At 44.9% G+C, this 15,179-nt stretch overlaps 2 protein-coding genes across 3 annotated transcripts in view; both read left to right on the plus strand.

Annotated features, from left to right (window-relative positions):
• LOC132528669 (putative tetratricopeptide repeat protein 41) overlaps window positions 1-4,812 on the plus strand; it is an 82,839-nt gene extending 78,027 nt beyond the window's left edge. The window contains exons 6-8 of the mRNA XM_060164646.1: window positions 2,964-3,088; window positions 3,180-3,327; window positions 4,426-4,812. The gene's annotated coding sequence lies outside the window, so the exon portion shown is untranslated. The remainder of the gene's footprint in view (window positions 1-2,963; window positions 3,089-3,179; window positions 3,328-4,425) is intronic.
• A 1,324-nt stretch (window positions 4,813-6,136) lies between these two features.
• Window positions 6,137-15,179, plus strand: part of NT5DC3 (5'-nucleotidase domain containing 3) — a 55,180-nt gene continuing 46,137 nt past the window's right edge. For both annotated transcript variants that reach the window (XM_060166875.1, XM_060166876.1), the window contains exon 1: window positions 6,137-6,334. In XM_060166875.1, the coding sequence (XP_060022858.1) occupies window positions 6,139-6,334 (196 nt within the window). In that variant the 5' untranslated portion in view covers window positions 6,137-6,138. The remainder of the gene's footprint in view (window positions 6,335-15,179) is intronic.

A 15,179-nucleotide genomic window follows, 5' to 3' on the forward strand; every position in this document is an offset into this window, starting at 1 on the left:
GTAGAATAAAGATTAGAAAAAGTTGTACTTTAGAAGATTACTTAAAAGGGCAGTGGACTGTCTTTGGATAAAATATCTTTCTTTTTCCAGAGGAAATAATAAAGATACTACTTTATTTTTTAATATTAAGCACTGAAAAAAAGGGGTAAACTAGGAAAACTTACCATTTAAAATCTGGGAACACATTTTTCAAGGAAGTTAGTTAGTGGGACCTTCCCTCATTCTCATCCCCAATTCACAGTACCTTGGAAATAGGGTAGGTGTGGCTGTCCAGATGTAGAAAATGGAAAAGATAACAGATGGTTCCTGTCTAGCTGTGGTTTTATAGAAAAATCTCCTAAGGAACCAACGTGAGAGGGAGAACAGTGTTCTCGTTTCCCACCTCTAGAACTTATGGTCCTTGGATCTAGGGACCTGGGTTTAAGTCCCAGTTCTGCTATTTTCTGGGCTTGTGGACATAAACTCTCTGAGTCTCAAGTTTCTTGGTAGCCAAAAGGGGATAATAATCTCTGCCTCTAGGGTTATTCTGAAGATTTAATGAGATGTTATATGCAAAACAACCAACAGACTCTGCAATTAAATATTAGTTCCCTCCTCGTCCAGAATGAAGATTTGAAGTGGGAAGGAGGTTCAGTGACCTCTTTCCTGTGGAAATGAACTCATCCTGGACTTTCCTTTTCTCTGGGTTGAAAGGACTGACCTGGCTGGGTAGTGCTGTCCAGCTGGTACCGACCCTGAGGGAAGATGGGGTGGGCTGGGGTTGGCCGGAGCTAAGAATGTCCTTTCCTGGCAACTACTGTGCTTTTGCTGCCAGAAAGAGATAGGTTGTGTTCAAGAAAGTGCTGAGGTCAAAGCTATCAGTACAGGTCCAGATGGCTCATGAGGGTGCCACGGTGTGTGGCCAAGAGGTAGTGTGGGGAGCACAGGCATGAAATAGTGTCTGTCAAGGGCATCAGCAGCTGGTCTGGGTGACAGTCTCAATCTCCCAGCAAGTCAGAGCCTCTTAAAGGGCCTTCAGGCAGAACGAACAGTCTGCGGGCCTGGTTATTGGCATCCAGAGGAACTCTGAGAATGAGTTCCTGCCTAGCCAGACCTGAGACATTCTGACTCTATTCTTCCCCACTTTACCTTTTAAGGCCTGTTAAGGCCAATGCTACGTGGTCATCCTGAGCTGGGTAATTCACAAGTGCTTTCTGCTGAGTTATGTTGGGGCAACTGAGAACCTCATAGAGAGTCATGAAAATAATTCACACAGAAGAAAAATAGCCCCTGATTGCTAAGTGGAGCCAACAGCTGGAACTCCCCTTCAGATTTTCAGCAGGAGCTGTGGGCAATGTGAGATCTGTGCTATGACCCATGAAGCAGAGCTACGAGAGAGAACATCTCTGCAAACAGAAGCTGTAGCGTGGATCCTCAGAAGGACAATCCAGTACGGGGTGAAGAGGCAGCCTAGCATAGCAGTAAAGGGCATGGGCTTGTGGATGAGGCTGACCCAGGATCGTTCTACCACAAACTGGAGTGACTTACTTGTCCTCTTTCAGTTTTCTCATCTTTAAAAGTCAATGAACGTGCACAAAAAATTCTCTGGAAGGATACACGTTTTAGGAGAAGACTGCACAGATGAAGACCAAGATGGGAGAGACAGTTTTTACTTCATACCTTTATACATTTTCATTTTTGAATCATGTGGATATGCATCCTATTAAAAAGAATAAATGACAAAAATAAAAGACAAGTGATGATAGTTGATACCTTGCAGGATAACACAAGCCTGATAGATAGTACTCAGCTAATTTGCAGTGTTTATTATTATTAATATTAATACAGGGATGCTGGCTGGGTCATCTGCCAGTGTTTTTTACCTTTAAATACCCAGCAGTCTCTTATCATGTATCCAGATTGATGCCCTACATGCACTGGCCTTACATTATGTTTATAATCAATGGTATAAATTTAGCCCCTTAAAAGTAGTCATGTACGGACTTCCCTGGCGGTCCAGTGGTTAAGACTCCATGCTCCCAATGCAGGGGACCCGGGTTTGATCCCTGGTCCGGGAACTAGATCCGCATGCGGCAACTAAAGGTCCAGAAACTAAAAGATCCCACAACTAAAAGATCCGGCACGTGGCAGTGAAGAATGAATGAATAAATAAATAAATATTTTTTTAAAAAGCAGTCTTGTAAATGGGTAAAATGAGTAAATGAGTGCCACTTGCAAATTGACTGTAATTTTTTTTTTTTTTTTACTTTTCACACATTTTAGAGAATTACATTAAATTATTGACAATGGCACATAGCACTGTATAATGAACACCTATATACCCTTTATCTTTAGTCACCAGCTGTTAACATTTTGGTCATACTTATGTTTTCTTTCATATACACACACATACACATGCATACATATATATATTTTTTTCTGGACTATTTGAAAGTTAGTTGCAGATGTGACACTTTTATCTCTAAATACTTCAGCATGTGTCTGCTGAGAACAGGACATTCCCCTACATAACCACAGTACAATGATCAAACCCAGGAAATTTAACCATTACATAAAAGTATTATCTAAGGTACAATCCATATGCAAATGTTCCCAAGTGTCCCTCCCAGTAAATGTTCTTTATAGCTGTTTACTTTCTGATCCAGAATTCTGTTGAGGATCTTCCACTGCATTTGGTCGTCTCCTTTAGTCTAGAACATTTAAGTAGGGCTTGTTTTGCCTTTCATGACACAGTTTTGAAGAGCCTAGGTCAGTTTCTACCCTACCCTCCCTGCCCCAATGTCCTTCAGTTTGTATCTGTTTTTTGATAATTAGACTCAGGTTAATTGTTTTTGGCAGGAATACTACAACAGGTGATGTTCCAATGCCACCTTTTATAAATGTTTTTTTATCCTTCTCTTTTAAATGTGTGAAGCCAGGAGTCATTTTAAAAAATTCTAATATTCTTATTTTCAAATATCCAGCAGGTCAATTATTGATAAGTGACTCTTCAAGTCATGATGCAGGCTGTGGGCTATTTGTACAGATCACTTGATTTAAGGGCCACCTACCTGGGATCTTCTCATTCATCGATCAGTGGGATCCTGCAGTGAGTTTCTATTCTATGTCTCAACAAGAAATAGGCTTCAGGTTATTCATGTTCTATAAATGCCCTCTTGACAACTTTTGATCCTTTGCAGCCTCCTGAGGGACACTGAGTGGATCCGGGGTAGGAGATGTTGGCCTCAAGGCATGAGCCAACAATATTCTGAGGGTCCCAGGAATGGCGCCTCATTATGGGAGGACTTGATTAAGTTAAACTATCACAGCGCTCAGAGTTCCGACACGGTGAGCTCGGCAGTGTGCACCAGGGCAGATAAGCTACAGGGGGCTAAAAGCTTGGACTTGGTACCTCATACAATTTCAGATAAATCAAAATATGCTTCAGGACAAGGGAAAAAGTTCTTGAGACCCATTATTTCCGTTTCTGCTGAGGAAAAGACATGACTGAAGACACAAAGTAATGTTGCAATATGGCATGAAAGATTGTTCCTCTAAGATTTCATCTTTGGGTAAAATGGTTGGTGCAGTAAAGCTTTCACGGCAAAGGATTTTGTCAGCTAAAAGCGAGAGTGAAAAACGCCAAATTACCGCAGTTTACCAGCATCCCCTGCTAGGGTCTCTTAGCACAAATAATCCCTGGGAATCCTTATCTGAGCTCATCTCAGAGAAGTGGCTTTTTCACAGCCCAGATTACAGTTCAATTTCTCAGAAGTGTTTTTTGCAGAGAAGATCTCAGTTTGAAACAAAATTGATGAAGTCCTCAAATGATACTAATAAAGAATAAAAATTATCACGGGCTCTTCTGTGTCAGTAATTTTTTTCTACTTGTCTTTATTTAGAACTCTTTTTTTTTTTTTCGGTACGCGGGCCTCTTACTGCTGTGGCCTCTCCCGTTGTGGAGCACAGGCTCTGGACGCGCAGGCCCAGCGGCCATGGCTCACGGGCCCAGCCGCTCTGCGGCATGTGGGATCTTCCCGGACCGGGGCACGAACTCGTGTCCCTTGCATCGGCAGGCAGACTCTCAACCACTGCGCCACCAGGGAAGCCCTATTTAGAACTCTTTGATGAGATATTTTCTAATCAAGAAAATAATCAAGGTGATAATCAAGGTTATTGGGATTTTATTTATTTTTTAGCCACTTAAAATATTTTAACAGATTACAGCTAAAAAGAACAATTTTTAAGTGATTCATATTTCTGTGGTACTAAAACAATAAAGTAAGTTTAAAGTACTAGAGTCCATGGATTTGATACCATATCTGTTTTAAACATTGTAATTGCCTCTCTTTTATCAGTGATTTGTAACATATTACCTATTAACTGTTGAGGATTACTTACTGGCTTCTTTCTTATCACCCAACTAAATCCTACCTATTACTTTAGGAATCCAAGTGGAAGAATGGGCTCAGCTGTGTGACTTTAAGAATGCTATGTTGGGCTTCCCTGGTGGCACAGTGGTCAAGAATCTGCCTGTCAATGCAGGGGACACGGGTTTAAGCCCTGGTCTGGGAAGATCCCACATGCCACATCTCACGTGGAGCAACTAAACCCGTGAGCCACAACTACTGAGCCCACGTGCCACAACTACTGAAGCCTGCGCGCCTAGAGCCTGGGATCTGCAACAAGAGAAGCCACCGCAATAAGAAGCCTGCGCAAAACAACGAAGAGCAGCCGCTGCTCGCCGCAACTAGAGAAAGCCCCCGCGCAGCAACGAAGGCCCAATGCGGCCAAAAATAAATAATAAAATAAATAAATAAATAAATATATATATATGAATGCTATGTCACTTCTCTTAGCTTTAGTTCCATCACTTATAAAATGGGAGAAATTATGGTGCTTACTTTTTAGGATAACTGAGAGGACTGCATGAGAAAATGCACATTGCAAGCCTTCAATAAATAGTAGTTACTGTCTGTCATGGTCTAACCCAGAGCCCACCTTTTTCCATGAAAACATCTCCTGATCCCTCCAGCCCACAACTTAAGCATACACTAATGCTTTGGGTTATTTGTCTTAAATCGTGCCCCACCTATTTCACAGATGGCAGTGTGGTCTCCCAGGCAGACAACCAGCCTTGAGGGTTATTCATTGCACTCCACCAGCGCCCTGCTCCACCGTAACCACGGGGTAGCTCGGCAAGCTCTCGCAGTCCAATGATTCCCAGACGGGTTCTGGGTGGGCCGCATCAGACTTTCCCGCAGGAGCCAAGTCTGACTTAGTCCACACAGAAATGTCGCGTGGTGGGGTTTGCTGTTTATTTGGCTTTGGTGGAATCACAACGCTCAGAACGGGTGCAGCCTCGCAGGTCTGAGAGAAGACAGGTGCACCGTGCTGGTCAGCTTGGGCATGAGCAGGGGGAGTGGTGTCCCGAGGGCCTCCCTCGCGAGGCAGAAATCTCGGGAGGGGCACTGGCCTTCCAGGCTGTGCAGTCGGGGTGCCCTTCAGGCACATCAGACCACGTGTGGGTCCTGGTCCTAGCTGCTGGCTCATCCGTGGGACTGGAAGGATCCAAGCCAGGGGCTGGGGGACGTCCCAGACCCGCCCCCGCGATCAAGGGGAGGTGCAGACTGCTGAGGTCATTAATGCGGAGAGGTCGCCTCCTGGAGCCGGAGTCACAAACACCATGTCAGTACAGCCAGGGTGGGGGGACGGTCACAGACGGCGGGAGGAAGGTGCTGCGGAGCTCGGCGGGCGGCCCCAGGGTCAAGTCTCGTGGTCCAGGGCCAGCAGAGTCATCCTATTCCATGTGACCTCTGCTGACGGGGCGTTCGCGCCACCGCACAGCCACCTTGGCGCGCCACACGGTCAAGAAGCGGCTGTAGCAGGCTCCGCGCGTGGCCGCGACTGCCCGGGGTGCCCAGGCCCTTGCTGCCCCGCCCACACCGGGCCCGGCCTAGGCCACGCCCCTCCAAGGCCCCGCCCCACCAAGGCCCCTCCCCGCCAGGACCCCGCCCCGCCAAGGCCCCGCCCCCGAGGCGGCCGGAGGGGGGCGGGCCGCGCCCCCACGTGCTCCTACGTAGGGACGTCCCGCCGAGCGGGCAGAACGCTGGCAGAGCACCTACCTGCAGGCGCCTTTCGCGGCGGGCGGCGGCAGGCATGGCTACGGCGGCGGCGGCGGCTCGTGGGGCTGGTGCAAGGGCGGTGGCGGCCCTGCGGAGAGGCTGCCGGACTGCGGCTCGGGGGCGGTCGCGCGCGGGCCCCGCACGGTCCTTATGCACAGCACCTGGGACCGCCCCGGACATGAAGCGCTACCTTTGGGAGCGCTACCGGGAGGGGAAGAGGAGCACGGCAGGTGAGTGAGGCTGCGCCCTCTCGCACCCTCAGTAAGTGGGGAGGCCCCTCCCCGCCGGGCTGGGGCGCCAGGTCCCGTCCCATATGGCCATCGGGGAAGCCGGCACCCTCGGACCCGCGTGGGTCCGCTGCTGACCTCCAGAGCCCCTCCATCGTGACCCGCGGTTGTCCCCAACCACGGGCGACATCGCCTCTGCAGTGCGATTTCCGGGAAACGCGGAAAAATGCGCCTCCAGAAACTTTACAACTCTTGCCTTTCTCCTGTCGGGAAAGCCGTTTTATAAATTCCTGGGATTTTTAGCCAGAAATCTGCATCGGAAGCGCTTTGGGCTCTCCTGGGGGTTCCACGGACATCACTTGGGAGACGGTCACCCCCAGGCATCGTTCGGTATTGTTATTAATAAACAACAATAATAGTAACCGCCGGAGTCCGGCAGGCGGCGGGTTACCGTGGATTCCGCTGCTGGGCAGGTGGTAGTGTCCGGAGGCTGATTTATTTTCCTTCTTTGTTTTAGGGGATGGGGTAGGATTTGCTGCTCTTGAAATTGGAGGGGTTCGGTTGGGAGTGTTCTGAGTTATCTACTAACCTCAGCGAGGAGGTGATTCCAGGGAGTGACCACTTAGTGGTCAGATGAACATAAAATGAGCTTGGTTTGATTGTTGGTTAGGGAAACAGGGAGGGACGCAAAGAGGACCCAGTAAATACTAATGTCAGACACATAAATTGTCTCCCTGAATTCTTCCCCATACCTAGGAAGGAAGTGCCACATGCCCATCTTAGAGATGAGACAGGCCAGACTCAAGTTTAAGAAGCCTGGCCAAGGTCACACTTTGACCTCGGGTCTGTCTCAGCCCCTAACCCATCGTCCTGTTTCCTGCACTGCCTTGTAGTAGCAGCTGACCGTTTGGGAACTGGTGTAAAGGGCCAGTGATAGTCCATTGGTGCTGCTTTTTTCAGGGAAGATTTAGAATAGAAATTTTTATACTGATATATTTTTTGGGGGTGGTGGTAGAGGTGGCGTGGAGAGATAGGGAGAGAATATTTGGTGGAGAGAACATTTGGTAGAATCACATTTTACAGACAAGGTTTGCTGCTGCAGGTTGTGAGACTCACAGAGCTCCAGTTTACTCATCTGTAAAATGGGAATGGATGCTGGTGATACCAACATCATAGGGTTGTGGCGAGGAATGAGCGAGTCCATCCATGAAAGGTGTTTAGAACAGTGCCTGGCAAAGGAGACAGTTGAAGGGTTGGGTGATAAAGATCAGCTTCAGGCCAGAGTTGGCCTTTGGTGTGGGATAATCCCAGGGGGATTTTGGAGAAGGACAGCTTGAGGGAGATTTTGAGATTTGTTAGCTCTGTGACTTTGGTGGCAAGTTACTCTTCTCTGACCTGAGTTTTCCAACTGTAATGTGGGGATAAAGTGAGGATTTTTAGTGTGGGCTCAGCATCCAGCAGATGCTCAGGAGATAGTAGCTATTGCGGCTGGTTATTAAATAAAGACACGCTTAGTCACGGTGGAGGTGAGTTAGCACTAGGGTCTAGGTCTCCTTTAGCTCAGGGCAGTGCCACATGTGGTGCTGAGCAAGCCACCTAATCTCTTTAGTCTTCTTTCTGTAGAGTGAAGCCACTGAACTAAATAATATGTGAGCCTTTTCAAGTGTTACAGGTCTGAGAATCAGTATGCCGGGGTGCCCCATCCTGTCTCCACGCCCCCAGCCCATGCCCACGTAGTCCCTGTTTCACCCCTGAGAACTCAGGGACTTTTTTCCTTCACCCTATCTGGGGCTGCACCACCCCTACCCTCCTTTAGCTGAAGTCTGTACACATGTCCAACTTGCATTCATTCACCAAGCATTTATTAAGCACGTACCAGTGGGCTTAAAAGCTGTTGATTCACAGATGGACGCATGTGAGAGGGAGGGGCCCACAGTGGCTGAGCGCCTGCCCGGGCCAAGCAAGAGGGGCCCGAGTTGCACGGATGGGGAGGCTGGTAAACAGATAAGTGACAGTCCAGCTTGGGGAAGATAAATAACGGTCCCAGGGGATGCAGGAAATGCTTGACACTGTGTTCGTAGGAGTGAGGGCTCAGAAGTACTGATGCGCATAAAAAAAATACACAGGTTTTTTTCGGCTTACTAGAGGACAAAAGAATTTTGTTTTCTCCCTTCCTGATTATTGCTTTCTGGTGTTTGATCTCTTGCCTTAATCTAAACAATCCCTTCAGGTGTCTTCTCTTTGAAGAGGTTCCCAGAATGAAGCCTGCTCAGGAAAGAGATGATTTTTACTCTTTGTTTTACCCTTTCTCTCCCACCCTCTTTTTATGTTTATTTTTCAAAATTAAAAAAAATTTTTTTAAATAAACTGTATTTTTTAGATCAGTTTTAGATTTACAGGAAAATTGCATGTTTCTCTAAACCCCATATGCAGTTTTTCCTCTCTCATGACTATGGGACTGTGATATTGAGATTTATAATCAGAAATACTGCAGAGAGCTCCTAAAACCCTTGGAATTTCCAGAGTACAGTACAGAGATGATAAAGGTGTCTTTTGTTATTTTAATTAGGTGACTTTCGGAATACCTCAGGGCAACCACAGGGTGGGGCCTGGGTGCCGGGGAACCAGCCCTGTGATGAGAGAGTTGGCACTTTGTGTCTTCTGACCCGCACCCCTCGGGGAGGGGAGAGGGGCTGGAGATTGAATCGACTGCTGATGGCCAATGATTTAGTCTTTCCCTGTGTAATGAAGATTCCGTAAATGCCTCCATACAAACCCAGAAGGATGGGGTTCTGAGGGCTTCTGTGTTGGTGAACACGTGGAGATTGATTTGGGGAGAGTGGTACACCCAGAGAGGGCATGGAAATTCCTTGCCCTGTCCATGTACTGTGCCCTCTGCATCTCTTCCATCTGGCTCTTCCTGAGTTGTATCCTTTTATAGTAAACCAGTGATCTAGAAAGTAAAATGTTTCCCCGAGTTCTGTGAGCCACTCTAGTAAATTAATTGACCCCGTGGAGGGGGGTCAGTGGAACCTCCAGTCTGTAGCGGGTCTGTCAGAGGCACAGGTGACCAGCTGGACTTGGAACTGAAGTTGGGCAGGGGGCAGTCCTGTGGGACTGAGCCTGTAGCCTGTAGGATCTGATGTTCTCCCCAGGAGGTGTCAGAAGTGAGTTGTGTTGTAGGACACCCTGCTGTGTCGAAGCATTGGTGGCCTGGGGAAAACACTCACGTTGGAACTGGGTGCTGAACCCTTTAGGTACATTTGTCCCAGTTAACCAATATTGATACATTGTTGGTATGTATCAGTATTAACCAAAGTCCATATTTAATTCAGAATTCCTTAGTGTTTAACCTAGTGTCCTTTTCTACTCCAAGTTCCCATCCAGAATAGCACACTGCATTTAGTTATCATGTCTCCTTGGGCTTCTCTTGGCTGTGACAGTGTCTTAGAGTTTCCCTGTTTACCATGACCTTGACAGTTTTTTCCTTTTTAAAAACAATTCTTTTTTTAATTTTTAAATTTATTTATTTTTGGCTGCATTGGGTCTTTGTTGCTGCATGTGGGCTTTCTATAGTTGCGGCGAGCGGGGGCTACTCTTCGTTGCATTGCGCAGGCTTCTCATCGTGGTGGCTTCTCGTTGCAGAGCACAGCCTCTGGGTGCTCGGGCTTCAGTAGTTGTGGCACGCAGGCTCAGTAGTTGTGGCTCGAAGGCTCTAGAACGCAGCCTCAGTAGTTGTGGTGCACGGGCTTAGTTGCTCTGCGGCATGTGGGATCTTCCTGGACCAGGGCCCAAACCCATGTCCCCTGCATTGGCAGGCAGATTCTCAACCACTGCACCACCAGGGAAGCCCACCTTGACAGTTTTGAGGTGTACTGCTCACATACTACGTAGAATGTCCCTCACTTGGAATTTGTTCCTGTTTTTTTTTAAAATTGAGATTTCATGTAATATTTATGTATCTGGTGATAGCATCCAGGGATTCCTGATAGAAGCAAATGCAAACTCTTCCTGGATGAATAGACCTTCAACCTAGCCCCAAAGGGAGAGCAAAGAAATTGGTAGACCTGTGAGTAAATCTAAACATACATTGACAGTATAGAAATCAGTCCGAAAGAGAACAGGAGAGGAGGTAAAAGAAACTGAGAAAAAGCAGGAAATATCATGAAGGATGATGGTGGAAATAATTCCAAATATATCAGTGATCATGATAAACTCAGATTAAAAGATCGTCAGATCAGATATAAGAAACACAGTCTAGCTAGGTGCTGTTTAAAGAGATACACCCCAAAACAAAGATGTAGAAAAGGTTGAAGTTAACAGAATGGGAGAAGGCGTCTCGGGCAAATGCAAACCAAAGAAAACCAGCAAGTATGAGTATCAGACAAGTACCGAAATGGCATTGAAAGGAAATAATGTTTACTATGGGAAGAGTTGCAAATTACAGTCCACGGACCAAATCTAGCCTCTAGTTAGGTTTTATCGGAACACAGCCACACTCATTCGTTTCCATATATATATTTTTTGGCTCTTTTTCTGCTATGATGTCAGAGTTGAGCAGGTGCAACAGAGACTGTATGGCTCGCACAGCCCACAGTGTTTACTAACTGGGCCTTCATAGAGGATGTATGTTGACTCCTGAACTTAAGCTGTGCTTATATATCAATCAACATGGATGAGTCTCAAAAGCAAGACTGAGTGGAGAAAAGCAAGTTGCAGACATATACTAATTATAAAAGATTTGAAAACACAAAACATACTGTAGATCACTTGTAGGGATACACATGCATGTGGTCAAAGTCTAAAGAAATGCAGGAAGAATGTTATACACCCAAATCAGGGTAGTGGTTACCCCTTCTGCAGGAGGAGAATGCAGGTGACATCTTAGAGGGTTTAGTTCCTAAGCTGCATGGTGGGGCTGTGGGTGTTGTTTGTATTATATTTATACCTTTCTGTGTATCTTAGAACAGTAGCCTGACACATTCTTTAGAAATCTTTTGTTTAGGTGTGTGATATTGATGATCCATGGCTATAGGAAAAAATAGCAAAAGGGCTTAAGGGAGAAACATGCCACATAATAATTTTCACGTAGGAGAGAAGTTCCTAAAATGGAGAACCAGAGGGGCCACTAGAGGTCATGGAGGCCAGTCCTCTGCTTGGAGAAGGAATCCCTTTTCCATAGCCCTTGCTAGTGGCCACCTGGCATCTGCTTGAGTTTGCCATGTGATCACAAGGCTGCCAGTTTTTATTTTGGATGACCTGAGTCACAGAGTAGGTAATTCCAAGAAGATGGTGACGGTGTGTCATCCCAGCTCTCCCCTTTGACTTCATTATTTTTGGAAGCTCGCTTTTACATTCACTCGTGTTTGTTGATATCCCTTGTTGGTACTTGGTCCTGACCACAGGAGGCCACATGTGGTTCTACTGGTTCAAAGTGGAGGGAAGCAGTGCATGGCATATGGAAGGCACTGATGTTTATTCTTCTCTATTTCCTCTATGCTTTGATGAAAAATTGTGATAGTTTTGCCTAGTATTTGATCTTTTGATATGACTAAATTTTCTAAGATTTTGCCTTGAAACAAATGTACTTTTCTTTTGAACAGTTGTTTGTTTTTTATTAAAATGACTTAAGATTAGGGTGTCATTAAACCATTACTGTATATAATTTTATTTCAAGTGCAGGTGCATATAATTTTATGTTTGGAACTTTAGGAAGCCTGATGGATTTCTATGCAGCAGTCAGAATGACAGATATTACAAAGTAATAAGATAGAAGTTTAACTTTTAGTGGGAGTAGTATAAATGTCATGTGTATTATTAATTATTTGGATGACTAATTCTATTTGTCACGGATTGCTTTTCTCTGGAGATGGTGCAAAATATCTAAAGTCTGGGAAAAATGAAAACTTCTTTTGAGATGAATAAACGCAGTAGAATGACTTCCGCCCAGCCTGGTGTTAAGTTCCTCTTATTTCTTGGTCTTCCCCACTGCCTGCCTTTGCTTTATTATTATTATTTTTTAATAATCCCTGTACAAGCCTCTGTACAGTGTCTGGCACATAGTGGGTGCTTATTGAAAAAATTCCTGAGGGTTTAGTAAGTGGGAAAATCAATGTACAAACATATTACACATTGTATGATTCCCATTTATAAAGTTCTAGAAAATGCAAAAGAATCTGACTGAAAGAAGAACAGCGGTTGCCTGGGGATGGGTGGGATCGAGGGACTGAGGGAGAGGTGGGATTCAAAAAAGGTGTGAGGAAATGTTTGGAGATGTTAGATGTACGCTTATTGTCTTTATTTTGATGATGGCTTTGTGGATGTGTATGTATGTCGAACCTCATCAGCCTGTATGCTCTGTGCAATTTATTATGTATCATTTGTACCTCAATAAAACTATATAGTAAAGACAAAGAAATGAGGGAAGGACTGTGGTTTATCCTGGCTTGAGGTGGGACCCTGGAAGTGGCCCAGTGCAAGTCAGGTGTTCTAGTCTGAACAGCTGTGGCTGGAGGGGTGGGGCGGTGTCCTGGAAGAGCCCAGAACGTGTGCGTTCAGAGGTGGGGAAGGGTCATGGCTTATCTGAGGGTTGGGGCGTGCTGGGCAGGGAACGCCGTAGATGTTCACCTTCGTGGAGAAAAGGATAGGATGCCTTAGATACTTGGTTTCATCTTGGCATCTTTCATGGGCTGTTGCAGAAGTAAAAGTGGGTAACAACTGAACGGGTTTTGGAGATACTGGGGAAAACAGTTTCTGGCTAAAAATAGTTGCTTTTATTTTAGTAAAAAATTCTTTTTAATTGAAGTATAGTTGTTTTACAATGTTATGTTAATTTCTGCTGTACAGCAAAGCAATTCAATTATCTATCTATGTATCCGTATCTCTCTCTCTATATATATACACACACACACATTGTTTTTTTCAACATTCTTTTCCATCATGGTTTATTACAGGATAATGAATATGGTTCCCTGTGCTGTACAGTAGGACCTTGTTGCTCATCCATTCTATGTATAGTTGCTTACATCTGCTCACCCCAGCCTCCCACTCCAACCCTCCCCCACCTCTCTCCCTCTTTGGCAACCAGAGGTCTGTTCTCTATGTGTGTGAGTCTGTTTCTGTTTCATAGATGAGTTCATTTGTGTCGTTTTTTAGATTCCTCATATAAGTGATATCATATAAGTGGTATTTATCTTTGTCTGACTCACTTCACTTAGTATGATCATCTCTAGTTGCATCATGTTGCTGCAGATGACATTATTTCTTTCTTTTTTATGGCTGAGTAGCATTTCCTTGTATATATGTACCACATCTTTATCACTCATCTCTTGATGGACCTTTAGGTTTTTTTCATGTCTTGGCTATTGTAAATAGTGCTGCAGTGAACATTGGGGTGCATGTATCTGTTTGAATTATGGTTTTCTCCTGATATATGCCTAAGAGTGGGATTGCTGGGTCATATGGTAATTCTATTTTTAGTTTTTTAAGGAACCTCTGTACTGTTCTGCATAGTGGCTGCACCAATTTACATTCCCACCAACAGTGCAAGAGGATTCCCTTTTCTCCACACCCTCTCCAGCATTTATTATTTGTAGACTTTTTGATGATGGCCATTCTGACTGATGTAAGGTGGTACCTCATTGTAATTTTGATTTGCATTTCTCTAATACTTAGCGACATTGAGCATCTTTTCGTGTGCCTATTGGCCATCTGTATAAAAAGAGCTGTCTTAAAATCTGTAAGGTCTGATAGTAATATGCTCTTATGAATTGTCTGATCCCAAGTCACACTTGCTCCTCAGTTTTCTTTCCCTGACTGTAACTAATCATCAGCAGAAAGAGTATTACGTGGACATATTCATATCCAATAACATTTGTTGGCACGAAACAACAGTCTAAATATACATATGAAACTTGTGTTATGGTCAGATTGTTCCCTAACATATCAGTTGCGCCAAAACAAATTCACATTTTTCAGAGAATGTGAAATTGTCAGTGGCAGAACTGACTGGCCTTTGCCCAAGTGTTACTTCACAGAAGGAAGTTGTAACGTGGTGAAGTTTGCTAAGAGAGAAATCGCCTATAGTGGGGTTTGTCTTTTTCTTGTTATTTTTTAATTGACAGTTATAGATGAGAAGTTTAAGGGTGTAAAATTTGGCTGTGGAATCTTGAGTTCACTTGTGGAAACAGTCGGGGAGATGTAAATACTGCTTCACCTTAGATACGAGTCCCTACACTTTTATTTTTCATGTATTTTCAGTCTATATGTATACTTTTTTTAAAAAAATTATTTATTTATTTTTGGCTGCGTTGGGTCTTCGTTGCTGCATGGGCTGTCTCTGGTTGCAGCGAGCTAGGGCTACTCTTTGTTGAGGTGTGTGGGCTTCTCATTGCGGTGGCTTCTCTTGTTGCAGAGCACGGGCTCTAGGCATGCAGGCTTCAGTAGTTGTGGCACAGGGCTCAGTAGTTATGGCTCGCGGGCTCTAGAGTGCAGGCTCAGTAGTTGTGGCACATGGGCTTTGTTGCTCCGTGGCATGTGGGATCTTCCCGGACCAGGGCTTTAACCCATGTCCCGTGCCTTGGCAGGTGGATTCTTAACCACTGCTCCACCAGGGAAGCCCCTATATGTATACTTCTAAAAGAAATTTTGAACCTTGTTTTCAATCTACATGTGACCTTTAAAAAGAGAATTTGAATCTGTGTTAAGTAAATATGAACTCATTCATAAAATATTTTGAATATTAATATTCATGAAATATAGGAGTGTTATGAAATATAAGCAGAAGTTAAGATTTGATCAAATTAGGGAAAATAAATATTTGAAATCTGCTCTAACTTTTGTTGATGTA

The sequence above is a fragment of the Lagenorhynchus albirostris genome, chromosome 11 (assembly GCF_949774975.1).
Source record: "Lagenorhynchus albirostris chromosome 11, mLagAlb1.1, whole genome shotgun sequence".
Lineage (NCBI taxonomy): Eukaryota > Metazoa > Chordata > Mammalia > Artiodactyla > Delphinidae > Lagenorhynchus > Lagenorhynchus albirostris.